Below are 27,418 nucleotides of genomic sequence, written 5' to 3'. Positions count from 1 at the left end.
AACTGTAGTAACTATACCCGTACGGTACTTGCAAAAGTCTAAAGTACAACACAAGTGAGAGGCTCTAATGCATTGCTTTCAAGTTAGAATGAAGCCACATGGAGCTTCTGAGCTTAAAAGAAATGTCTGACCACTGGCTTTCCTCTACTCCCTGCTTACTTCTTAGGATAGAACTCAAGCCCTGGCTCATGGACTTCTCAGAGGGCCACTGGAAAAGGCGAAAGTTACTTAGGCACCATTATTCTGTATCCAGACTAATACCAGACCCAACACATGGCATGACCTGGAGCAGAGCTGCTATAAAAATGTATTTCTCCTTTAACCCCTCCATGTAAATCATCAGAAAGCTTCCCTCCACTGATTTAAACAAATTTGTCTTTGACCTCTAGAGTCAGAATTGGCCTCAACAACGCTTTCAGATGGTTGTAGTATTGACTGTTCGATGTATGTCAGCTACCATAAAATGCAATACTATTTCATGACAGATCTTCAAATAATGCCAGGTACGTCCAAAGTCATGGTAACAGTCCCTTTATTCCAAGTAAATCAGTAGCATGAAATACTGCAGATTAATGAAATAATGCACTTTGTTGTATCAAGCTTTGGCATCTAATGCAGCTGTGATTTGTGGTAGTGTTCAACCAGTTGCAACACCTGTCAGCATGCTTCCTCTAGAACTTCAAAAGGCTTCCGATAAATACCAAATGCTTGAAAGGGTTCTAATGTGCATAAGTAAGAATTTTTCAGGGTCTGTGATTTTTGGTATTTAACAACCAGATCAGTATGATAGTTCATAAAACGATCAGTTGCTTAATGATCTATCTGCAAACATTCAAGTCTGACAATTTGAAATACCACAGAAGACCCAAGAAATTATATTTGTTCACTTTTCTGGAAGAAAAAACTTATTGAACACTCTTTAAATAAAACCTAAACTCTAAAACTAGAGAAAGATTTCCAATCAAAAAATATTTAGATAATTCCTTTAAGCATTAAATGTTTTTCAAGGAGTTTTCAAGCAGTTTCCACCGATTGATATATATACGTATATATAAATAAAAATGTATAAACATTATATATCTTATATAATTAAATATTGTTCATTATATAACAATAGATTATATTATACATATAAATTATTATAACTAGTATATATTAAATATATAAACAAAATATTCACAAATATATACATATATATAAATTTATATCTCTAAATTGAAATGAATTTCAACATCTTTATGTTTAATAAACTGTAATACAGGAAGATATTGTATTGAGTACAGTATTAAAACATTTTGGTACTTAACAGTTCAAAAATTATTTTATTTAATTGAGACCAACTGGCCTCATTGCTTCTTATAAACGTTGCAATATATATTCAGTAAAAAGGAATAAAAATGAACACATGTTTCTCCTTAAAGAAGGCAGACAAAGGTTTTTCTTACACAATAAATCAGCTGCTAGTGGATTTCTAGGACATTGCTTTAGGCTATTTAGGTATAAAACTTTAGAAAAAAAATTACCTTTGTGTGGATCCAAAACTGGTAGAGGAGATTGAACTGAAGATGAACAGCATAGACTGAAGGTGGTATGAAGAGGGCCAGTGGAGAGTAGAATATCTGAAAGATTAAAACATTGTAAATTTGCACATAGGATTTCTCAACATTACATAGACTATTACTAATGATTCAATATTTTGAGTCTATCCTTCAGCAAATATGCCTTGTTTTTAGCAAATATATCTTATTCTGTACATTTTATTGCCATGTTTGACTTTGCAACATTAATTTTTCCACGTGATGATAAAGTTATAGACATGTTGGAGCTAAGTCCACTGGACTTCTATTTCACATTTAATATTGTCTGGTTAACATAGCATACATTGTATGTTATTTCCTTAATCTTGAAAAGGTTGGGTGTATTTCCTGGAAGTAAAGAGGTTTTTTAATATATACAAAAATACTCACTTTCTTTAAGCAAAAGAAATGTAGGAGCATGTGCCTTTATACCTTGACAGCTCCTAAACACTGTATTATTACGGCATTCTGAGTAACGAAATGAAATTATAGTAAAAGACAGTAACTTCACATGAGAAGGGGAAAGAATACATTTTCCCTCTTAAATTTTACTTTATTATTTTGTGGTTGACAGTATCTCCTGATTTTTTTCAAAGTTAGTAAAGAAGGAGCTATGATATTGTGCCGTTGTGGAAACAAGTTTTGAAGGTCCCTATTTTCTAACAGACGGAAATGCCTCTGCCTTGGGAAAACAACTTATTCGTAAACCACTGGTTAGAATCAACGAATGAGCACAATCTGCTGTGATCCCCAAGAGTGGTTTCATGTTGTAAGAAAACTTTTTATTAAATGAAAAACTAAACAACAAAATAGGAAGAAAAAGAATCAGACTTCCACTTTACATTTTGGGTTTTATAAAGTTAATATTTCCAAAAGATAAGATATTTTAAAAACATGTTTTCAGAATACTACAATTTTATTTCTGAATTATTTTAAAGCTTTTGTTCTCAATTAGGCCAAATATCATTTCAACAACGTTTAGTAATGAGGATATATTTGAAATCAGACATTTCCGTAAACTCTTATATTTTTTGTTTCGAACTTTAAGTCATGAAAAATCTCAGCTGTCATCACAACAGGATCAGTTTCATTATTTATAAATTCATTATTAAGCAATGGATTAGATTAGTGAACAACAAAAGAACACTGGGCTCTTACTCAAGACATTCCCTTTTAAGCCTTCATTCCACTACAGGATGGCTCTGTAATATTTACAAATTTCTTAAACTTCTCTAGGCTCCAGTTTCCTCAGATGAATGGTGAAGGAGAAGACCATCTGAAAAATAGCCATCTTTTTAGTTCCAAAAAATCTCTAATATTGTGATTTGATTTGATAATATATTAATATAGTTCTCTTACAATAGGTGAAAAAAATATTTGAAACACATACATGACCAATGATTTAAGTATTTTAAGTTAAGGAATATTTTGGAAGCTTTGAGATGTAAATAAAAATATAGAACAAACTTATCTTGATGCTTAATAAATAGTTCTATCTGGAAAAAGAGTGCATACAAGATGACTATTTATAGTTCATTATAATTCCTCAAAGTGTGAAGAAAGAGTCCTTTGAGATAACAACAGCTATTATGGAAAAGGGTGTTCTATCATCAGATAAACTGTGAAGAGTTGAGTAAGGCAAGTGAACTTTCTTTACCATAGAACTTCTCAGAGACTTTATCATGCTAGTACAAACCACAAGCCTGTTAGCCCACAGAACACTTTCTTAAGGAATTTCCCATAAGATTTCCTAAAAACGTATTTGATGAACCATGTTGTTGAATTGGAAGAATCAGTATTCTAATATGACCATATTACTCAAGGCAATATACAGATTTAATGCAATCTTTATCAAATTACGAATGGTATTTTTCACAAAACTGGAACAAAAAGTTGTTTAATTTGTATGGAAGCACAAAAGACCCCAAATAGCCAAAACAAGCTTGAGAAAGAAGAACGGAGTTGGAGGAACCATGCTGCCTGACTTCAGACTATACTACAAAACTGCAGTAATCAAAACGGTATGGTACTGGCACAAAACCAAACACATAGATCAATGGAACAGGTTAGAAAGTCCAAAAATAAACCCACACACTTACAGTCAATTAATCTATGACAAAGATGGCAAGAATATATAATGGAGAAAAGACAGTCTCTTCAATAACTGGTACTGGGAAAACTGGACAGCTACATGTAAAAGAATAAAATTAGAACACTTTCTAACACCATATACAAAAATAATCTTAAAATGGATTAATAACCCAAATGTAAGACTGGATACTATAAAATTCCTAGAGGAAAACATAGGCAGAACACTCTTTGACATAAATTGCAGCAATATTTTTTTGAATACATCTCCTAGAGTAATGGAAACAAAAGCAAAAATAAACAAATGGGACCTAATTAAACTTAAAAGCTTTTGCAGAGCAAAGGAAACCATAAACAAAAAGACAACATACAGAATGGAAGAAAATATTTGCAAATGATGCTACTGACAAGGGCTTAATTTCAAAAATATACAAACAGCTCATACAGCTCAATACCAAAAAAAAAATCCAATCAAAAAATGGGCAGAAACAGACATTTCTCCAAAGAAGACATCCAGATGGCCAACAGGCACCTGAAAAGATGCTCAACATCGCTAATTATTAGAGAAATGCAAATCAAAACTACAATGAGGTACAGCCTCACACCGCTAAGAATGACCATTATAAAAAACTCTAAAAATAATCAATGCTGGAGAGGGTGTGGAGAAAAGGGAACCCTCCTACTCTGTTGGTGGGAATGTAAATTGGTGCAGCCACTGTGGAGAACAGTATGGAGCTTCCTTAAAAAGTAAAAATAGAGTTACCATATGATCCTGCAATCCCACTCCTGGGCATATAGCTGAAGAGAACTCTAATTTGAAAGATCCATACACCTCAATGTTCATAGCAGCACTATTTACAATAGCTAAGACATGGAAGCAACCTAAATGTCCATCGACAGATGAATGGATAAAGAAGATGTGGTATCTTGATACAATGGAATATTACTCAGCCATTAAAAAAGAATGAAATAATGCCATTGGCAGCAACATGGATGGACCTAGAGATTATCATACTAAGTAAAGTAAGTCAGACAGAGAAAGACAAATATCATATGATATCACTTATATATGGAATAAAAAATATGATACAAATGAATTTCTTTACAAAACAGAAATTGACTCATAAGCATGGAAAACAAACATAATTACCAAAGGGAAAGAGGGGAGGGGGTTTGGATAAATTGGGATATTGGGATTAACAGATACACACTACTATATATAAAATAGATAAACAACAAGGATCTACTTTAGCACAGGGAACTATATTCGATATCTTGTAATAACCTATAATGGGGAAGAATGTGGAAAATATATATATATATGTGTATATATATATATATATATAAACATATGTATATTTAACTGAATCACTTTGCTATGCTCCTGAAACATTATAAATCAACTATACTTCAATTTTAAAAAATTGATGAAACAATGTCTCAAATCTTACAAATCAGTAAATATAATGATGAACTTACAATTAGAAAAATGAACTCAGCATAAATTACAAAAAATAAAATTTCTAATAAGAAATAAAGATATATGTCAGGGAGTAAGTCACATGAATCATATTAAAATTAATTTCTTGTGATTAATATAATACTATAAAAAGAGTCTAATGATACAATTAAGGTTCCAATTTCTAAAATTGAAATCAGCTTAGTAAATGTCAACTAGTTCCGAGAATTCTTCTCATCTTCTTCTTTACTTCCAAATCCTAACAGTTTTTAAAACTGGTTTAAATGCCATTTCCATCATAAAGCTTCAGATGGTACTAATTTGTCAGAAGAAATTTCTCCTTCCTCAAACTTAAACTCTCAGTACCTGGGCCAGAGGATGTTATACTGTTTCCCAAATATAACCATTTCTGCCATGCATTCAAACCCAGGTTATTCTGACTCCAAGGCTCTTTAGCCTTAAATTACACTATCTACCTTAGGTTATTTTATTATCTTTTGATAGAGGTCATATATAATAGGGTCATAAAGGATAGAAACAACACAGATCTGTATGTGTGAGGAGAGAATGAGGATAGGTCTAGAGGGTTTTTGATTATCTTTTGATAGAGGCCATATATAATAGGGTCATAAAGGAGAGAAACCACACAGATCCATATGTGTGAGGAGAGAATGAGGATAGGTCTAGAGGTGACCTTAGGCTAATGCGGAAGAGATGAGTGGGTTTTATTCTGTTCATCAAGTACGTGGGGCAGGCAGGGGTTGTATGAGGAAGCATCACGAAGCAAGAAGCAACATGGCCTTGAGGGGGAACCGTAAGTATTCTGGCACTGCAGAAGCCATTAGAGAATGGGCAAGAGATTGGGGGGAACCGTGGAATTCATGGATAGATCTCAAGGAGTCTTTGAACCCCCTGGATAGGACTACAATAAAGTGTGAACTTGTACGTATGGGGGAATGTGTGATTTTTTAAAGAAACAATCTATAGCTTTCATCAGGAAGTCTCTGGGGAATCTGTGGCTCACCACAGCCAAACAAAAACAAAAGATAATTTAGACATTGGTCAAACCAGAGAGGGAGCATTTTAATGCCATTCTAAGGAGATTGGATTTATCCTAGGCCAGGAGGGAATAGTTAACGTGTGATTTTTAAGCCTGTAAGAAATATAAAAGTGGTATGAAATCCTATTTGTATAGCCCAGTTAAAAATCTTGCACATTCACCACAGCAGTAGCCATGGGAATGGAGAGGCAGAATATATACAAGAGATCAATGGATTTGGTAACTATTTAAACATAGGAGATGAGAGAAACAGAGGAGAATTAGAAGACACCCAGATACCTGGCTTGTGTGAAAGGTGATGTTGTTCACCAAGATGATGAATAGGAGGAAGAGTAGATTTATAAAGTTCATCTTAAGGTATATTGTGTTGAAGCCCTTGAGGAATATTCCAAGAAAGCTGTTGAGGAAGCAAATATGTCCTGCAAATATCAACTGAACTAAAAAACAACACTGGATTTGCAGTTATGGACCAGTGGAGCAGGTAGGCCTCGAATGCAAACCTCAGTAAGTTGAAGAATCATTCAAAGGAGGTGATGAAACAGAGGTAGGTTTGATTTACTTCTCTCTTTCTCCAAGAACAAGGAAGGAGAGAGCTGGAGGTATTTCTTGAATAGAACATATGGATGAGGGAGGAGACATTGTGTGTGTGTGGGGGTGTGTGTGTGTGTGTGTTTTAATGTGAGAGACATGAATATATTTATGGTATATTCAGAAGGAGCCAGTTGAGAGGAAGAGGGACAAATGCCAGGAGTCATTGACAGGACAAAGTCCAACAGAGGAACACAGTAGGACCAATGTCACCAATCTAAGGATTAGACCTACTGAAGAGAGGTGAACATTTTCTGCAAAACTAGAGGTAAAGTAAATGCAGTAGGTCCTTGTTGGTTATCTATGAACCTAAATGGGAAAAGAACTTGAAAAAGAATAGATACATGTATAACTGAATCACTTTGTTGTATGCCCTGAAACAAACACAACATTGTTAATCAACTATACTCCAATATAATATAAAATTTTTTTAATTAAATTAAATTAAAAAAAAATTTTTTTTTAAGTATATGTACTTGTGAATTCACAAATCTTCATGAAAATATCTGAACAGAAATAGAGAGAGGGAAAAGCAGAAAAACTCATTTCTCTGTGAAGTTTTAAATTCATTTATTGGCTGACAAACAGGGGCAGCAGTGGAAAGATCTTGAGGAGACTGAGGAATTTTAGAAAGGCTTCTCCCAGGTAGGGGAGAGGCTCATGCTTATGGCTTGGTGAGCAGCACCTACAGCTCATTTGGGTTTGGAAGCCATTCGTGGAGGGGCACCAAACTCCCAGCTGGTGATGGAGGACACCCATGGCGTTCAGCAAGCTGGGTGTGGGAGTGAAGCAGGTGAGTGACCAGATTCAAGCAAGGCTTGGGGACTTAAGGGCAGATGTAGCAGAAGGAGGTAGCCCGTGCTTGCTAGAGTCAGGGGCGTTAAGCATCTTAGGTTAGATGAAGTAGGAAGGAAAGCCACGAGGAATGACAAGTTGGGAGAAGAAGCAGGGGTTGACAGAGGAGAGCTGTCCTTGAATAAGCTGTAAGCAAAATGGTTGAAGCTCAAGGGTACAATTACTTTGAAAGAAATTTTTTTAAAAAATCTTTTGAGCTCCAGATTCATGTCTACTTTATTTTAATAAAGTAGTTTAACCTGACTAATATTTGCACTTCTATGATTCTTGTTTATTTTTGTAATACTTCACAGACATTTTCCTTGAGAATTGAGAAACTAAAGATTGAATAATTCCTTAAGTCTGTGATTAGCATTGACACAGAGCCAATTCCTCTGACTGCAGGTAGAGTACTGATCTCCGTCCTTAAAACGCATCTACTTAAATTGCTATGTTTGGAGAAAGTGTGTGTGTTTCCACTTAGAAAGTCTTCTTTAAGAAATCTGGGCCCACCCTTCTGTTCCCATTTCTGTGCTCTTAGCCATTTCCCCTTTTCCCCATTCCACCTTCTTATACATCCTGTATTCTAGCCATACTCATACTGTGATGGGTTGAATTATGTCCCCTAAAAAGGGAAGATTTGGACACAGAGACAGACATGAACCCAGGAAGAACTTCACGTGAAGAGGAAGGCAGTGATCGGAGTGATATATCTACAACACAAGGAACACCAAAAACTGCCAGCAAACCACAAGAAGCTGTGGATCTGATGCTTCCTCACAGCCCTCAGAAGGAACCAATCCTGCCGATACCTTGATCTTAGATTTCTAGCTTCCAGAACTGTGAGACAATACACTTCAGGTGTTCTAAGTCACAGTTTTTGGTACTTTGTTAGGGCAGTTCTAAGAAAATACACATACCATACATGTTACTTGCCATTCCCTACGTTTATCATATTTGTTCATAATTTTGTGTTTTCACAGACATTCTCCTTCTATATAATGTTCCACTTACAACCATATTCATGGCAAAATTTTTTTCTTCTTACAGATTGGGCTCAAGCCTCGTTTCTTCTGTGATGCTCCACTTGACCCTCCTTGGTTCTCAGAGCAGACATCTCTCTCTAAATCCTTAACAATTTGTATTACAATGGCTGTAGACTTGATTGAATCCCTCCAAGGAAAGCAATCACCTTAAGAACAAAAGCTCATGTCTTACTTCTCTTCATATCCCCAACCTCTGCCACCATGAAGACCTCTGTCAGTCAAAAGTGTATATAGAAAAAAAATGAGTGGATGCGCTTCTCAAAACAAGAAAAATAACATGTAAAGGGAGTGTTTTAGCCACTTGAACATTTTTTTAAAATGCCAATAAGATAATGCTGTTTTATGTAGAGGTCTTCACTATGATTCCCCTTATTTATCCTTCATTATAAGGACTACAAGTGACTATCAGATTTCTGTAAAGAAAAATATCAAAAATCAGGGGAAAATTTTATTTTTACCAAATTTCAAAATGGCTTGGTAAGCACCAGAATAGTTGCATTTTGCTGATCTGTGCTAGAATCAAGGATCTAAAACTGGTCAACACACAAACTGGCAAAGTGCTTCATTTATTTAATGTATGGACATAAACTTTGTCTTACTAATGTCTTTGAATGGAGGTTGAGGGTGGTGAAGGGATACCTTGGAGTTCTGAGGCAAGGTCCTGACAGAAGTTTTGTTTTTTTTACTTCATGGGGGGCTCAAGGCATGTTTTCCTTCTGTGACACAAGAGTTGTGAGAATTTTATCCCCATTGCATTTGACTGCGTTACATCAAAGTTGTTAGTTTCTTGTGTCTTTATTTGTTCGCATTTATCTTTATATAACTCCAACTCCCATATATTGAAAAATAGTCTTTGCTTATGTAGTTTGGCAGAGAGTATGTCGTAATAAAAAGATCTGAGATTTCACTAAAAGTTCCTCTGCGGTTTTATGTGTAATATAAAAACAATATTATACATGTGAATCATACTTGATATAGTTCAAAGAATTTACACACTCATTATTTAAGGTGATCTTCCAATAACAATATGAGAAGGCAGAGCAAATATTAACGCCTAATTTCATGTTCAAAATCACTGAGATTCAAACATTACTCAATTGGTTCAGGGTAGCAAATCTAGCTAAAAACTGATCTAAGGCTGGGACCCAGACTTCTTTCTTCCAAGTGAATTGTTCTCTACTGTTTCTTCAATGAAATTAATATGTATTTTGAAATTATTATGCTCAAAAATAATATCATCATACACTTACATATTCCCTAACTTATAGATAAAAAGGTTTTCACAAATTGATATTTTAACTGTATGTCTTTCCTCTGATACTGGTTAAAATTTACTTCTTTTTAGATTGCTAATATGCTCTAAACATATTTTACTAATTCTTGTAATATTGATAATACCAACCTAAAAAACAAGTACCTCTGAGAGATAGTACAGAGCTAAAAAAAAATTACATAACCCAGTCATTTAAACTAACTGTTTATCATTTTTTACTGCTTTTAAAAGAAATACTCACCTACTGAAATGTAGATAGCTTACTATTTCCCATTCAATAGCTTCATATGTTATGCAAATATGTTAAAATATATTTTATTCCAAAAAGTAATTAAGTTACTCACCCTGTGCTCTAATTTTTTGAGGATCTGTTAGATCATAAACATTTAAATGAATGACAGATTTAAATTATTTCACACACTGGTCTTACCCTAGGTAACTAAAACAATAATTTCTTTGACAACTATTAAACTTTTTGTTTCATTTATTCATGTTATGTGCATTTATTAAGCACTGACTGCATGAGGCACTTTATACATGCTAAGTATGTAACAGTGAAAAAATAGAAGTAGGTTCATTTCCTTCAAAGTTTACATGCTGGTGTGAAAGACAACAATGCAAATAAGTATTATAAAAGAGATATGCAAGGCTTTATGGGAGGACAGAAAGAAAGAAAAAAAAGTGACCTGGAGGAAGTTAGGAAGGTGACTGTAAAAGAGAAATGAATTCAATCTTGAAGGATATAACAATCAGAGGTAAAGCGTAAATAACTTTCTAGGCAGAGATAACTGCATGTTCAATAAAATATCAAGGCATTATGTCATGGTAGATTTAGAGAACTGAAAATTAATTGTTAAACTGGATGGGGTGACAATGGCGGAGGGCGGAAGATGAGATTGGAAAGAGGTTGGATCAGGTTTAGACCAGCTCTGCCTGTGATAAGGACTCTATGAGGTTCCTTTGTAACAGCTGTAAAGGAGTTTAGCTTGTTCAGAGCTGACATTTTGGAAAGTGAGTGTTGGATTGAGAGATTAAGAATGGAAACATAGTTACTTTAGAACAACAGCCAGTTTAAAAATAGCATGGCTGAATCATTGTTCTTTATGATACTCTAGGGGGTTCCAGGAATCAATGTCTATTGTTAATGGCTAGATCTAAGTTGTTTTTTTCTAGAGTTGGTATATGATCTACAGTGGCTCTGAGTTTGAAAATGCAGGTATGGACATGAAGTTCTATCTTTTAATGAACTATTTGTTTTATAATAGTTTTATACTTGCAAAAGGGTTGCAAAGATAATATAGGAAGTTGCCACATTACCTCCCCTACTCCCCCCAGTCTCTCTATTGTTAACATATTACTAAGCTGCATTGAAACAACTAAGGAAGTGACAGTGGTACATTACTTTTAACTAAACTCCACTAAACTCTACACCTTATTTAGATTTCATTAGTTCTGTTTTTCTTCCCCCCTAATATCCTTTTTCTGCTTTAGGATCCATCTAGGACAAAACATTACATTTAGTTTTGTATCTTATAGTCTCCTCTGATCTGTGACAGTTTCTCAGACATTCTCTGTATTTCATAACCTTTACACTTTCGAGTACTGGTTAGGTATTTTGTAGAATGTCACTCAATTTGGGTTTGACACATGTCTTTTCTTATGGTTAGACTGGGGTTATGGGTTTTGGTGACAAAGACCACAGGAGTGAAGGTCCATTCCCATGTATCTTGTCATAGGGTACATACTACCAACAGCATATTTTTATCACCTCTTATCAAAGGGTACCTGCTACCAATACAACCTCACTGATGATGTAAACTTTGACCTGTGATTTATTGTGTTTGTAAGTTTCTCCACTCTAAAGTTAAACTTCCACTTCCACCCCACCCTTTGTCCCTTTCCACACTCTATTCTTTGTGAAGGAGTTACTAAAGTAGAGTCCACACTCAAAGGGCAATGGCAAAGGAGGCATTAATCTCCATTTCCTGGATGGGGGCAGTATCTACATATATAATTTGAAATTCTCTTGAAATTCTTTAGGGGATTTCGTTTCCCATTTATTTGTTCCTATTTATTTATGTATTTAATCATTTATCTATGTCAATGTGGACTGATTTCAAAGATATTTATTTTATACTTCGGATTATAACTTCACACTATGTTATATATTTTGTTGTTCAAATTGTTCCACATTTTGGCCATTGGGAGCTCTTTCAAATTGGCTCCTGTAACCCTTTGATTTATCCCATTCTTTTATTTTTTGAGCACTTCTATGTTTTGAATATAAAGCTGTAGCATTCAGATATTTTATTTATAAAGTTGGAAGAAAATGAGATGTTAACCCTGACCCTATTATATATTACATAATATTCATGGGTCTAGACACATTTTATTATTTGCAAAGTGGAGAGACTATCATGTTTAAGGCATTATATTAATTAAGATGTATAATAAAAGACTGAAGTAGCAAGCAAAACCATATATTTAATTATATAATGAATAAGCCTCACTTAAAAAGGCGCTCCCAAGAGGGGCAATATAGCGATAGGGGATTAAGAGGTATAAACTATAATGTACAAAATAAACTACAAGGATATATTGTACAATACTGTTTTGCTGAAAGCCTGCTTTCTGTTTCAAGGTTCGTTGTATTCGCTGGCAAAATAACCACTCGTCTCACACAACTGAGCAGATTTAATTAATTTTTTAATAGAAGATTATTTAACTTAATTTCAATATACAGTCATTAGAAGGGGATGAATAAAAGTATTAGAGAGACATAACAGAGTATATATCACCCGATTGGGCCGACACCTACATCCAGATTCAAATAGCAGCTGGGAAGTCCCAAGTAACAGCAAGCTGGAGTCCCAGTTGGGAAGGGTCCCGGGCGGTGCATCCACCCCACAGGTGAGACTTCAGTTTGCCACTACAAGGAGACCAGTTTTTAACACTAGGCTGCATGCTGATAACAATCAGCCTACATGCAAGTTTGCAGCTCTGGTTATTGTCATAAATGCCTTGGTCTTAACTCATAAGTCTTGGAATGTTCTTGATCCCCAGGGGCTGGCCAGACCCTCAAGGTGCAAGAAGTCCCAGGACTTACTCTCTGTCTTATCTAGTGGTTTACAATGTGTGCTGGCGCCACCCGTTTGGCCTGGGTGTAGCTCAGCAGTTTGGCATGCAGCCAGCTTTAGTGTCATTGTCAGGTCAGAGAGAGGCCTAGTGCGGCCTCTGAAGCCTGAACACGACTACTTTACTAAGTTCCCCAACAAATACAGGGAATATAGCCAATATTTTATAATAACTATAAATGAAATATAACCTTTTTTATAACTATTTTGTATACCTGTAACATATAATATTGTACAATGACTACACTTCAATAAAAAATAAATCAATAATTTGGGGAAAAAAGGGTACTCCACTAATTGTAGCTCTTTGGGGATAAGTAATGTTAAATCACCTAAAACTGGATTTAAAAAATGCAAAAAGTATGGTTATAAATTCTCATCTTTAACTACTTTAAATGACAGGCCTGCCACCCTAATTTTCATAGTAATGTCAAAGAAAAGCACTCTGAGCTTAATTTTGCTTTTCATTTCACAAATCAATTTTCTCTCCAAAGACATGACCCATTTATTATTTGTTCTAAAATACATTGTTACCTTAGTAGCTACCAAATTATATGCCTTATATAGCTGTATCGATGAAAAGAATCTTACAAAAGATTCAAAGAAAATGAAGAGACCTGACAACTCTGATTTTAATGTCTAGAAAGACCTATCACAGACTGGCAACCATCACAGATCCTGAAACCATCCAAGTTATCTTCTGGCACACTTACAAATATTAACCAAGAATCCAGGCTGATTGACAATCCCTACCTTTCATGTCTCATACTGGAAATCCTCTCTTTCTCTCCATCTCCACCCCAAATTAACAGCTGTAATGCATTCCCAATGCTCATTTACTTATTCAGCATATTTTCTGTGTCTTTGGCAAGGTGATAAGAGGTTATAAAGGGAATTTAGTCCGGCAAAAAATAGGTGTGAACCTGCATTTCACTTCAATTTTCACTAATCTGTATCTTTGGATGCATTGATATAATAGAGGAAAGGACACAAGCTAGACCAAGATAAAGATGGGAGTCAGATGTCTGGACTGTTCCAACCAACAATGTTCAATACTGGATGATGGGTGGGCTCCCCTGAGATTCATTTTGTAGCTTTAAAAATAGATGATTTAAATATAGTATCTCCCAGGTTTCTTCTACTTCTGAAATCTCTGATGCTCAGATAGAAAATTTTCCTTTGATCATTCCTCAGATAATTAACTCATTAATGACACTGATTTCCCTGGAGCAACTTCCAACATAGCTACATCCCTTGGAGACTTTCTCCCCCAAAATGTAACTACTGGTAGTTTGAGTTATCCTTATGCAAAGAGTAATATATAAATCAGGAGAGAATAAATATTTTTGAGATTATTATTTTAATCAGTCATATAGTCAGCCTATTTTGTATAGGATAATAGAAATTTGTATTAATGCAGCTATTCCTTAAGAAGGGAGGGTGGACAGTATTCTCCTCCCCAGTCAGGAGCCTGTCCTTCTCTCCATTCACTGGACCAGTCTTGAGGTATATACAGCTGTGTAATCGGTAGTATTTTCCTCTACTTTTAACCATCTAAAGTTCTAGCACAAGCTTGCTATAGAAGATGTGAGGGGGAAATTATCTATCTATCTATCTATCTATCTTTTCCATCTATATTGCTTAGAGCTGTGTTATACATTGAATCATGTCACTCTAAAGTTCATGTGTTGAAATCCTATTCCCGAATACCTCAGAATGTGACCTTATTTGGAAATAGGATCATCGCAGATGTGATTAGTTAAGATGTGGTCATAAGGGAGTAGGGTGGGCTCCTAATCCAATATGACTAGTGTCCTTATAAAAAAAGAGAAATTTGAACACAGACACAGGGAGAACCCCATGTGAAGATGAGACTCCCATGGGGAGTGAAGATTGGAGAAGCTAGGAGAAAGGACTTGAACAGCTGCTCCCCTAGAGTCTTCAGAGGGACCGTGACCTTGCCAGCATTGGTTTCAAACTTCTGGCCTCCAGAACTGTGAGACAATACAATTCTGTTGTTTTAAACCACCCAGTTTGTGGTACTTTGTTACAACAGGCCTAGGAAATTAATATAAGCTATAACATAGGTGTATGGTGTGGGGAGCAGGGGGTGGATTTCCTTCAATATCCTTTTCAGCAAATGTATTAGTGCCATCACTGGCTTGTCCATTTGTATGGCCTATGCTCCTGTTTGGGTCAGAACACATGCCAGTCTATCTTTCTATTGATTATGAGGAATCTGATTTCAAATACGGGACTTTGTCACTTACTGGTTGTGCAATTAACCTCATTGACCTACAGGTACCTGATAATGGTAATACTTGATCTAGCATAGCACAGGGGACAGGGATAAGTGAAAAACAATACAGAGGTACATAGAAGAGGATTTAGTGTAGAGGTTAAGATCTTTGCAGCCAGGTTGAATGAGTTCAAATTCTACTCCTCCCTTTACTAGTCTTGTGACTGAACTATGGACTCAGTTATCATTTTGAAATGAGAGTTATACTAGTACCTATGCCTTGAAGTTGTCATGAAGAACAAATGAATTAATACATAAAGAGGTCTTAGATGATTGTCCGGCACATAGAAAATATTCAATAATCATATCTAATAGAAGTATTATACATGCAAACTATTAAGAACCATACAGATTAACATTTGTATTATTATCATTATAATTTATCATTAGTAAACAGCTATTGATGAATGCACTTATACATTGATAACTCTGACTTTCTAGCTCAAGGTGCATTTTAGCAGCAGTACTTTAGACAGCTCAGAAGACCTAAAGAGGGACAATCACAGATGAGGTCTGATACCAAGTGGATCAGGTTTGCCCAGAGAATCAGAAGAATCTTAGAACTAGAGGCAATTTCTGGTATTCATTAGTCTTGTCATTTCCTTATGTTAAAATACTTTAGAGCCAAACTTTCTCTTGAGTATTGTACTGACTATGCTAATACAGAGATAAAAAGCAAAGGATTTAATTAGATTTTACTCAAGCATGCAGAAATGGGAACTGATTTTTTTAAAACTGTTTTTAAAAGTTTCTAATGAAATCTTTGCATATATTTGAATTGAGATACATTGTCTATATATCACACTCCTTAGTTGACAGTAAATAAAGAACAGGCAGCCACTTTCTCACCGTGAGTTTTGGGGGCTCAAGTAAAAGACTACCATTGGAAAAAACCACTTCCTTCATGTGTGTCTGGCTTCACAGAGGAGAAAGAAACACTTTAGTGTCTGGCCTTACAGAGGAGAAAGAAGCATTTTTTGTAAAACAGCTTCTATTCATTTACTTGGAGGAAACAGAAACAGTTGCGACTAAATGAAATTATATTATCACCTTTATTCAATTTCATAAACTTACCCAGGAAGTGTACAGTTGGAAGACAGATTGTCTTAGCGCTGTGGATAAGTTATACTCTTCTGAACTGTGGTGTGTTTGGTGTGCAGCCCACATAATATTAACCTCTGCAAAACACACAATTTGAAATGAGCCATGACAATAAGAACAAAGCAACTTTCATTTTCAGTTATGTATGCTGCTCTGTTGAGTGAGGAAGAAAAATCTCGAACATCTCTGAAAAAGCTAGCCAATGTAATTATAATTAAAATGAGCTGCCTCAAATCATTTTTGGAAGCAGAGAGGGTATAAATTACAAAGAAATAAAAAAATTGAAACATAGCCAATAAATATGTATAGTGTATATGATATAATTAAATGCCTTCAGCAAACTGAAATGACTTCCAAACTTTACACTTTCCTAACATATTACAATATGACAAATCATAAAAGCTAACTGGTAATGTTGTAACAATACAGTCAATGCATTGTGATAATTTTTCAGCATGTGATAACATATTTCTAATTAAAGAAGAGTACTCTGATGGGAGAAATTGGTGTATAAATTTTGGAATGAAATATTTCATAATATTCTTCTCTAATGGCTTTTTAAGAAATTTCAAAATCTGTCTATTGGAATAAGAGGCAAAGCAGAATGACATCTAGCCCTAAGATTTAAGGTTTCAGTTTTATTTACAGAAATATATTAATAACTAATAGTTACATATAGTTCTTCCCATACCTCACCAAAACAGTATACCATTTCTAAAATTGTCCCACATAATTGCTGTTTGTCCTCAAAATAAAAAAGAAAATGCAAATTGTTAATTTTCACTGAACATTATGTAAATTGCCCTCATACTGTCTTGAGATTCATATATACTTAAAGGATAGTTGCTTGCCTTTTCTACAGCAAACGTACCACTATAATAACCACCTAAGTATATGGAATTTAAGAAAACAAGCCCACATTTTTCATTCTGCCTTCATTTTTCATTTCCTACCAGAATTACAGATCAAAATGCCATATATTGTTTTAGTAAAAGAAAGTATGCTCTTAGCTAAACTAACTCATATTTTGTCCTTTGCTACAAATACATGAGACCGAATTAACCATATGATGTGATAATTGTATCCCTGCCAGTACAGATTAGAAATTTAAAATTTTTTAGGCTTGGATGCATGGGAACTGAACAGTGAACCTAAAAGTGGAAATATTGAGTTATTGGTCTCTGCAGCTGCCATATATTCATAGTTAAAATACATGGCACATGGCAGAACAATTTGTTAGAAATTTTTAAAGTGAAAAGCATGGATAAATGGAGATATAGACATAGATATAGTCAATCTGGGTGGACTTCTTCTTGGCCCTTCATTTAGGAAATGAAAGGTCTATGGACAATCTATGTAGGGAGTTACCAAATAAAATGTGCAAAAGAGTTTTGGTAAACAAATGAGATATAAGAAAGACTTAGGTCTGTGAGAATGAGATTATGAACAGGATTATGAGTACATAGCTCTATCAGAAGTCATTTCTATTAAAGTCATACATTTTCAAGTGGGGCAAGTATTTTCACAAACCATCAGTTTATATCTAACTTAGATCCTGACTGTTTTCACATTTTAATCATTTTAATTGTTCCTAGTAATGACCCTGTATTTCTACCTGAGCAATGAAGGAAATTGTTCTTACACAAATGAGAACTACTTCACCATAATGATCTCTAACTTCCCAGGCATAATCTCTGAAATAACCTAGAACCTAAATCTCTGGTTTACTGACTAGCTTATATAGCTATAAATAAGAGAGATACAAAGAATCCCATGGCACTTGAAATCTTCGGATGTTGTGTGGAATATTATTAAGAGGCAATAAATTTGATGAATCTCCTAAATCTTTTAAAACTTCTTACAGATTGAACATATGAAGTAATCTAAACACCATTTTCTCTTTAGAACATACCCATTATTGAACATTTCAGAATCTGTCACATAAAAACTTCATTACAAATAAAAACACTACTTTGTTGGACCTTTCAGGATTTGTTTAAAAAAATTCATCATAATGTATCCATGTTATGAGTTCACAAGTGGATGAGCTAATCAGATGGGGTTTAATTAGAGGGTAATAATATGCATTGGAACTACCTCCTTATAATCTCCACAGAAGCTAAATGGTGGAACAAAGAATCCACGAGGGTGGAGGTTAAAGACCTGTCTCTATAGTTGTTTTAAAAGCATTTACTTCCTATCACAAACTGTGTGTAACACAAGCCTTCATTCAATGAAGTACAGCTGTATAAACAGGGTGCAGTAACTGGATCCCACTGCCTTACCTCTGTCACTTTTCAGAATTGGGAAAAACAAGAAGAAATACAGAATTTTTTTTTCACAGTCTATATTCAGTTTACTTGAAGTAAATTATTTTCAAAGGTGGTTATAAAAATACATTTTATAGAAAATTGTCCCCACAGTTTTTTAAATGAGAAAAAGTTAATAGTACATTTATATATACGTTCATCTTCCCTAATACTTGAATTGATGAGTTGTCTGTTCTAAGGAAGAAAACCAAATGTTAAAGAGAAAAAATTGACATTATCACAATAAACTTCTTTCTGTGCAAAAATATTAATAAAATTATAAGTTGTCAACAATAATAATTTTCTTTTTCTATAAGAAAAAATTATTGATTTTCTAAGCATATGATATGTTATTATGGCTTTTTAATGATATTAGAAATAATAATGCTACTTTCCAGTGCCAAAATATAGATTTCTTTAAATATATTTTATTAATATATTGACCAATCATTCAATCTGTTTGGCCAAAATTTAATGTAATATGTGTGTTTTTATGTATGTTATATTCTTGAGTTTGTTACCTTGTTTCTATTTTTTGTAAATTAAGGTACAACTTACATACAGTGCAATCCATCCCTTTTGATATTTAGTTCTATGAGTTTTTACCAAACAAACACCACTGTGTAATCACTGTCACAATCAAGATAAGGTATGGAACAGTGTTGATCACCCCCAAAAGTTGCCTGTTCCACTTTGTGTATGGCAGGCTGACTCTACCATGGCTCCCAGATTCAGATGATGAGATTCTGGACTTTGAATTGATAACGTAATGGGATGAAATGTTTAGGACCTTGGGAGAGGTGAGTGTGCTTTGAATGTGAGAGAAATAAGAATCCATGGGATCCAGAGGATTCCTATAGGAGGCGGCCTCTAAGATGGCACCCAGTGATTCTTGCCTACTGGTGTTCAACCCCCTGTATAAACCCACCTCTTGGGTGTGGGCTGGATTTAATGACTCCCTTCTAGTAAATGTAATTTTGGCAAAGGTGATGGGATGTCACTTCTGATATTAGGTTATAAAAAGACTGTGGCTTATGTCTTAGATGCTTTCTCTTGTACTCTCATATGCTCTGTCTGAGCAAAGTCAGTTGCTGTGTTGTGAGCTGCCCTTTGGAGAAGCACATATGACAGGGAACTAGGAGAGGCCTCAGGTTAACCAGTTAGCAAGGAACTAAGCTCCTCAACCCAAACTCCACAAGAAACTGAATCCCACAAACAACCATGTAAGTGAGTTTGGAAGCTGATACACCACCACTTGAGTCTTCAGATAACACTACAGCCAGCAGACAGCTTAACTGCTTAACTACAGCCTCATGAAAGACCTTGAGCCAGAAGCACTGATCTAAGCTGTGCACTGATTTCTGACCTACAGAAGCTGTGAGAGAAGCCACGGATGTGTTACGGAGCAGTAGAAAATTAATACCGTGGTCAATTCTCCTTGACCTCATTCTCAGTCCCTAGCATCCACTGATTTGGTTTCTTTCACTTAGCATAATGCACCACAGATTCCTCCATTTTGCTGTGTTTATCAGTAGTTTGTTCCCTTTTTTGCTGAGTAGTATTGCATTTGTATGGATGTACCACAGTTTTTGTTTTGTTTTGTTTTGTTTTGATCCACTTAGTAGTTGAACATTTCAAGTGTGTCCAGTATTTGGCAATTACAAATAAAGCATCTATAAATTTTCTAGTATAGTTTTCATGTGAACATAAGTTTCATTTCACTTCGGCACATACTCAGGAGTGAGATTACTGAACTGTATGGGATGTTTACATTAGGTTGTCAAAAAACTGTCAAAACGTTTTCCAAACTGACCGTGCCGTTTTGTATTACCACCAGCAGTATATGATAGTTAAATTTGCTCCACATCTTTGACAGCACTTGACATTATTAATTTTATTTTTATTTATTTATATGATAACATTCTAATAGGTGTGTATTATCACATTGAAATTTCAATTTGCTTCTCTGCAATAGCGAATGACACTGATTACCTCTCCATGTGCTTATTTGCCATTTATATGTCTTCTTTGTCTATTTAAAATTAGTGCCCACAGTTTAATTGGGTTGTTTTTTTATTATTGAGTTTTGAGATATCTTTATATATTCTGCACACAAATATTTCCTCCCAGTCTGCGGTTTGACTTTTCATTTTTTTGACAGTATCTAATGAAGAACACTGGGTTTTAATTTTGATGAAATCCAATTTATATACTTGAGAGTTATATTAAAAGATATTTTTAGTGTGTATAAGAACAGAGGTTACTTCCAAGAAACTTTTCAGAATGATGACAAATTTGTAAGCAGAGTAAACTTGTAATTTAGAAGCTAACAGATTCTATATGTATTATACATCTAAAGTATATCTAAATAAGTCTCTTTTGTCATTTCTTGTCACCTATCAAATGGAGAGAAATAATTCTTTAGGTTAATCTGAGACACAAACAAGGTCTACAAGGAATTTTCACAGCTATATGATAGCTATTTAATCTTCAGTAGTGGACAGGACGTCTTGGGGCATCCTGGGGGGGATGATGTTGCCTTCACTCATAATTTGGAAAACCTTTGAGTTATGAAGGAAAAAATGTTCAGGCATAGTTGCAAAATGTTGGTGTTTGCACCAAGAAAGGCATGTTAGTAACACTTGATGGAACATTTAATATATTGTGTAGTGACTATGGAACATGAGAACTGCAAGGAGTTTATGAGGTTACTTAGTTCAAATTCTTTATTTTATAAGTAATAAAAATGAAATTGAAAGGGAGAGGGAAAAAAGTGTCATTAAAGGAGAGAAAGCTTTCTAAAATTTTGTCTCTCTCTCTCTCAACAGTGATTTATTTGATGCATTCATTCCCTGCTTGGATTTTTATTTCTCCTTCAGAAATGGAGGTGACTGGGACCAACTATTCTGTGAGACCCAGATGACATGTATTTGGTAATTTCCAATAAGTAAAGGACATTAAGGAGCTCAACACACATTATTAAATGATGGTGCTAAACCTCTTGAATTGGAGCTACTGCTTACTGCCTTTTACAGGAGATCTAACACTACAAAACACTGAACTAGTCAATTTTTTTTTTAATTAATTAATTTATTTATTTATTTATGGCTGTGTTGGGTCTTCGTTTCTGTGCGAGGGCTTTCCCTAGTTGCGGCGAGTGGGGGCCGCTCTTCATCGCGGTGCATGGGCCTCTCACTATCGCGGCCTCTCTTGTTGCGGAGCACAGGCTCCGGACGCACAGGCTCAGTAGTTGTGGCTCATGGGCCCAGTTGCTCCGTGGCATGTGGGATCTTCCCAGACCAGGGCTCGAACCCGTGTTCCCTGCATTGGCAGGCAGATTCTCAACCACTGCGCCACCAGGGAAGCCCCTTGAACTAGTCAATTTTTGAATGAAAACAATTGTCACTCTGAATTTGAAAATATCAGTACCAGGTATAAGTGAATCCTTTAAAAATTTGTTCCATCTCTTTCCAACAGATAAGCATGACTGATAAATGATTTCAGAAAAGTAACTGAACTAAGCAATCAAAATATTAGTAACAGACTCGAACTGTCAAAGTAAAGTCTAAATGGAAAATTTAATAGCTGGTGAAATAACAAAGAATATACCCTCATTGAATGCACTGATGATGACATCATCAATTTTGTCACCACAATTTCATTCACTTCCTATAGCAACAAATCAAAGTGATGATAAAATTGATGATGTTGCTAATTCATTCAGTGAATAGAGATTGATAGTCTTTATTGAGTATTTTTTTCTAATCTGTCCTTTGTCCACTTAATATCGAAACATAAATGACTAAGTATATCTAAAAATGTCAAATCAATGAGAATAAAATCGATAAACTGGCTGGACCTCCATATTTTTGTTCAACATATTTTGCATATATCCAGATGTTCAGCATCATAGAAACCAGTCATCTGAAGGACTGACCAAATTTTCACTTTTTATCTATACATTTGGCAACATGTAGATATTAAATCATCTCTCTAGAGGAGGTAACAAATGATGGCTCTAAAATTGTCACAAACACTAAACTGTCTCTCTAATCTTTCTAGCAATCACAACTTTAATACTTTTTTAAAATTTATGTTCAAATGGAAGTCTTTAAAAACTAGCATGCAGAATTTTAAAAGACTAGTTCTCTGTTCATATGTTTAAATTCTTTCAAAATTTAAACAAAAAATAAAAGATACAGCTTTTTAGTATGAAGCAAAAATAAATCCTTAAGAATGTATATCATCTTTTCAATCAAAACTTCCATTTCTATACAATGCAAAAGCAAGAAAAAATACGATGCTTATTATTGTTATTTGGATGAAATGTTAAAATTAATTGAAGATATAAGAGAATGTTATCTCCACCTACCATATCCACTCTCATTAAAAATGAAAAATGTGATTTTAAAATTTCAGAATTTTGACATGTCCATATTTAGTTCAACTGTATTCTATTTTAAATCCATTTAGGAAAGTCTAAAAATTACGATTATATTTGATAAGATTTCATTTAAATTGTGTATTTTTTAAAAATAAGGATTTATTTAGCACTAATTTATTGAATCCCTACTATGTATATCTTTGTGGATATTTTGATAGATAAAAGCATGCAATCAATCAAACAAACAAACAAAAAGCATCCCTCAAGGAACCTACAACTAAATAGAAGCAAAAGAAACATAGAGAAAGAACTCGCTGATTCAGGAAACTTTTACATCCCTTAAAATAAAAATAATTCTGTGTAAATTATACATGTCCTGCATCACTTTGTAGTCATTGTTTCATAACAACTTTTGAAAGATTATTATAACCAAGGCTTCCATGAAATATAAGAAGACATTAGCTTCACTCTGTCTGACAGATTAAGTGACCCCTTCCCTACCTGTCTTTCTATATGTCTATTCTCCACATTTTCTAGAAATGAGATTTTACAATATCTCATACAATTTAAATTTGGGTCATTGCCTACTTACCTAATGGTTAGAAATGCTATGAGTCCCTCCTTGACTTTACTCAAAGATGAGACTGATTAATGATAATAATAATAATAGCAATGATTGTAAACACGCAAAAGTGCTTATCATCTTCTAGGGGATATTTTAAACACATTATATGTATTAATTCATGTATTATCTATAACTATACTAGAGGTAGATATTTGTATAGTTTCCCTTTTATACATGAGGAAAGGGATATATGAGATTTAATAACTTGCATAAGTAATGATTATTTTTCTTATTACATATTAATAATTTTATCATTGGCAGAAACCATATTTTCTAGCCCCACTGCCCCTCAGTGGGTTTGTGTGTCTGATTCTCAATGATGCAGTGTGAGTATAAATAATGTGTGTCACCCCGGGCAGGGGTAGAGAACTGGTGTGATCCTTTGCACTCTCTCTGTTCCCCTCCAACTGCCAGACAGGATATTCAGTGGAGGATGCTGAGGCCTTAGGGTATGCAAAGAAACCAGACAGAAGGATCTTGGCTAACTGACTACCAGTGTAGAGTAGAAAGCTCCCACTGACCCTTATTTAACCAGGATGTGAATGAGAAATAAATCTATTGTGCTAAGTCACTGGGATTTGTTATCGCTCAGTGAACTTATTCCCCACTAGTAATTTTTGCTCTTAATACATATGAATATGATGCAAAACCCACCAATATCAGTGACCTTATTACAGATCTATGTTCTCTATCACTCAGTGTTTCCTATGGACTGACTTCTATGAGGAAAGCACTTCAGAGCATACAGGGTACCTGTGTTTCTAAAAGCAACCTCCAACTAGCATAGCTCAAAGTAACGTGTTTTCTTATCATTAGCCTTCCAAAATGAGTGCTTCAAAGAGATGGCAATAGGGAATCCAGAACATATCCTGTAGATGTTTCCTCTCTCTCTCTTTCTTCTACTACCTTGAGTCTCCCCTCACTTCATTCTAATGAAAGGCTTGCCTTGCCTTGGGGCAGGTGTGTGTAACAGGGCCAGGAATGTCAAGGAAAGAGAAACGCCACATATCTTGTTAGTAGCATCTGATACCCCAGTCTCATTTCCATGTCCCTCCAAGAGTCCCCATTGTCTTCTCAACACTATTCCTGCCCTTATACTCCTCTCCTTTCATCACCACCCTGCTCTGGAAAGCCCAAGCCTGACTATTCACTTTCCTCACAATGCAGATGAATCTAAATTTTGTTCACCGAAGACCCACTGTTTTATTAGTTATGTATGAACTTATTTCTACCTTTACTACCTAAACATATATAGAATAGGAAAACTTTCCTTGTTGCCTTGCCAGATCAAGAAGTAAGAACTTTTAGAAAACTTTAGCAGAACTGAGCTTTCCTTGACAGAGAAGGAGAGAAGCTATAGGACCATGTTCTCTTCCACAGGGAGTTAGATTACAGTGCCAGGAATAAAGGCTCCTATGATAAGCAAGAGGTATTAGGAATAGGAAGGGAAGCAGACAGGCCTTGAGGAGTGATTGAAAGAAAGGAACTCATACTGGGCACTAGGATGAGCCCTGCAAAGTCTCTCACTCCCAATCTCTCGCTACACTTCACCGTCTTCAACTAACCTTCCAGGTTAGAGCCCTTGTCCCAGACCAGAAAACACAAAACCAGCCATATCTTGAAATTAAAGGTGTACTTCCCTCAGCCTAGGCCAGGCAGGTGGAACAGAAAGTGAGAGGGGGCTCCTCATCCCACTGCAAAGAGAGAGATGCTCTTGGCTTCCCAAGTTGAAAGGCTAAAAGCAGTTCCCACCTGAAATATTACTGAACATGGTAATTACGTCCTATAGAACAGTTTTCTTTCAGTTTTGTGATGAACTATATGTCTTTATATAGGCAGATTTGAGGACCTAAGTTCAAAAGGAGGCATTTCTTTTTGAAAATGTGCACCTCGTTCGTAAGAGCCAGTTTACAACCAAGATTTCTAAATATTGCTCATCCATATGAGGAAATTGCTCATATACGTATTTTGAGAATTGAAACGGGAAGGATAAAAGTGAATCCATGAAGAGAAAAGAAAATGAGGTACATTTCCAATGTAATTTACACACAGGTGCACGCATATATTTACCGTACATCTGTGTGTATGCATGTTTATGTATTTATATTCAAGGTAGACAGATATAAAATACACAGTTTCATATTCCACATTCCACATTTAGGTACACAGATACGTAGTATGGTGCTTAAGCCTCCACCGAAAGACAGAGTAGAAAGAAACAGTAGTGCATTTACATATGAAAGTAGAGAGAGTTCTACTTTGCAGCCATCTCTCAGAGTAGACTAAGCTTTATTGTAGGTTGTCAGTCCATATAATCTCTGCAACACTTCCAAGCCATGAGATGAACTGGTTGTCTACTAGCTTAAGAATAAAATGGTAATTTTTGACTTTACTGTCCACTCTATTAGAAGGTTATAGGCTGCCTAAAAAGAATGCTGTGAATAACGGTTTGATGTCATGCACGCTCTTCCTTCTCTAAGCTCCATCATTCTCCATTTATAGCCCTCTGCTCCTAGCCATTTTGGGTGTTGATACCTGCCAAGACTAAATATGCACCTAGATTTCTCTTCTTTCTATTCAGATTTATATTACCTCGGCCCTAGGCCATGGGCCAAGTAATTTGCTAGAGAATCCTGATTATATCCTTGGTGATGCGTGGAAGGAGCTCTTCCTCACTCAAGAGAAGAAGTGTTCCTGAACTAAAGTATTAAGTGGCTTGAATACTGACATTTCCAGAAATACAATAGACTAGTGAAGAGAGAGTTTTGGTTAAGGGAGATTCCCATACCTTTCAACCATGTGGAAAATAAGCTGTGTTTATAGGAAAACTATCCCTCTCTGCAAAAGTTGGCAGAATTAAATACAAATTCTTTGAAATAAAAGTTATCAGTATTACATTTTAAAACAAGTATGAATTTGACAATTTTTATGTCTCATGAAGGTCACTTATCCATTTAATAAAACCAAATTCTAGTGCATGTGGGTCCTGGTTAGCAACAGCACAGTAATATCATGGTTTAGGTTTTGGGGGCTGTTAGTGATTTTATCATGAGACTTACAATATATTCAGATTCTAAGGAATCTACATGCTTTACCTAGAATAAAAGCAAGAAACCTTCTGGAGGATTTAATGACATATATTTGGCATTCCTAATGACCTAACTAGCACAATCTGGGGGCAGAAATCGTGGGAGAAGAACTGTCTTTATGTCAATAGAGTTAGCTAGGATTGGCAAGCACTCCTTCTGTGCAGCACGCTCGCCTGTGGTGAGACCCAGTGAACTTCTGCTGTATTATGTTTGGAATAATGATTTCTATAATTTGTCTCCACAAGTCACTGAATCCAAGAACAAATTAACCTCCAAAGTTTGAAAGGACAGCAACGTAAGGAAGTGAACAGGAAAGCAAAACAACCAGGGATTGTCAGGAAAAGACAGGAAAGCAGGAAAAAATGGCACTAAAACCACTAGTTGGAAGGTGGCTGCAATCTGTCTTTATTCTCCCTCTATTAAGCCTCCTGAGTGGATATAGATTACCCTGTCAACAGCAACAAAACCTACCAGGATGTCTTTGCCAATAATAAGGGCTTTCTATTGGTCTTACCATTTGCCTTTGTGTTCTGAAACTAATTTTTACTGCTT

At 35.2% G+C, this 27,418-nt stretch overlaps 1 protein-coding gene across 1 annotated transcript in view; it reads right to left on the bottom strand.

Annotated features, from left to right (window-relative positions):
* Nucleotides 1-27,418, bottom strand: part of AGMO (alkylglycerol monooxygenase) — a 331,345-nt gene that overhangs the window by 203,803 nt on the left and 100,124 nt on the right. The window contains exons 4-5 of the mRNA XM_061197729.1: nt 16,433-16,536; nt 1,524-1,619 (exon numbers count right to left, since the gene is read on the bottom strand). Coding sequence (XP_061053712.1) covers nt 1,524-1,619; nt 16,433-16,536 — 200 coding nt within the window. The remainder of the gene's footprint in view (nt 1-1,523; nt 1,620-16,432; nt 16,537-27,418) is intronic.

This window comes from Eubalaena glacialis, chromosome 8 (genome assembly GCF_028564815.1).
Source record: "Eubalaena glacialis isolate mEubGla1 chromosome 8, mEubGla1.1.hap2.+ XY, whole genome shotgun sequence".
NCBI lineage: Eukaryota > Metazoa > Chordata > Mammalia > Artiodactyla > Balaenidae > Eubalaena > Eubalaena glacialis.
This window is presented reverse-complemented; position numbering and strand designations above follow the sequence as displayed.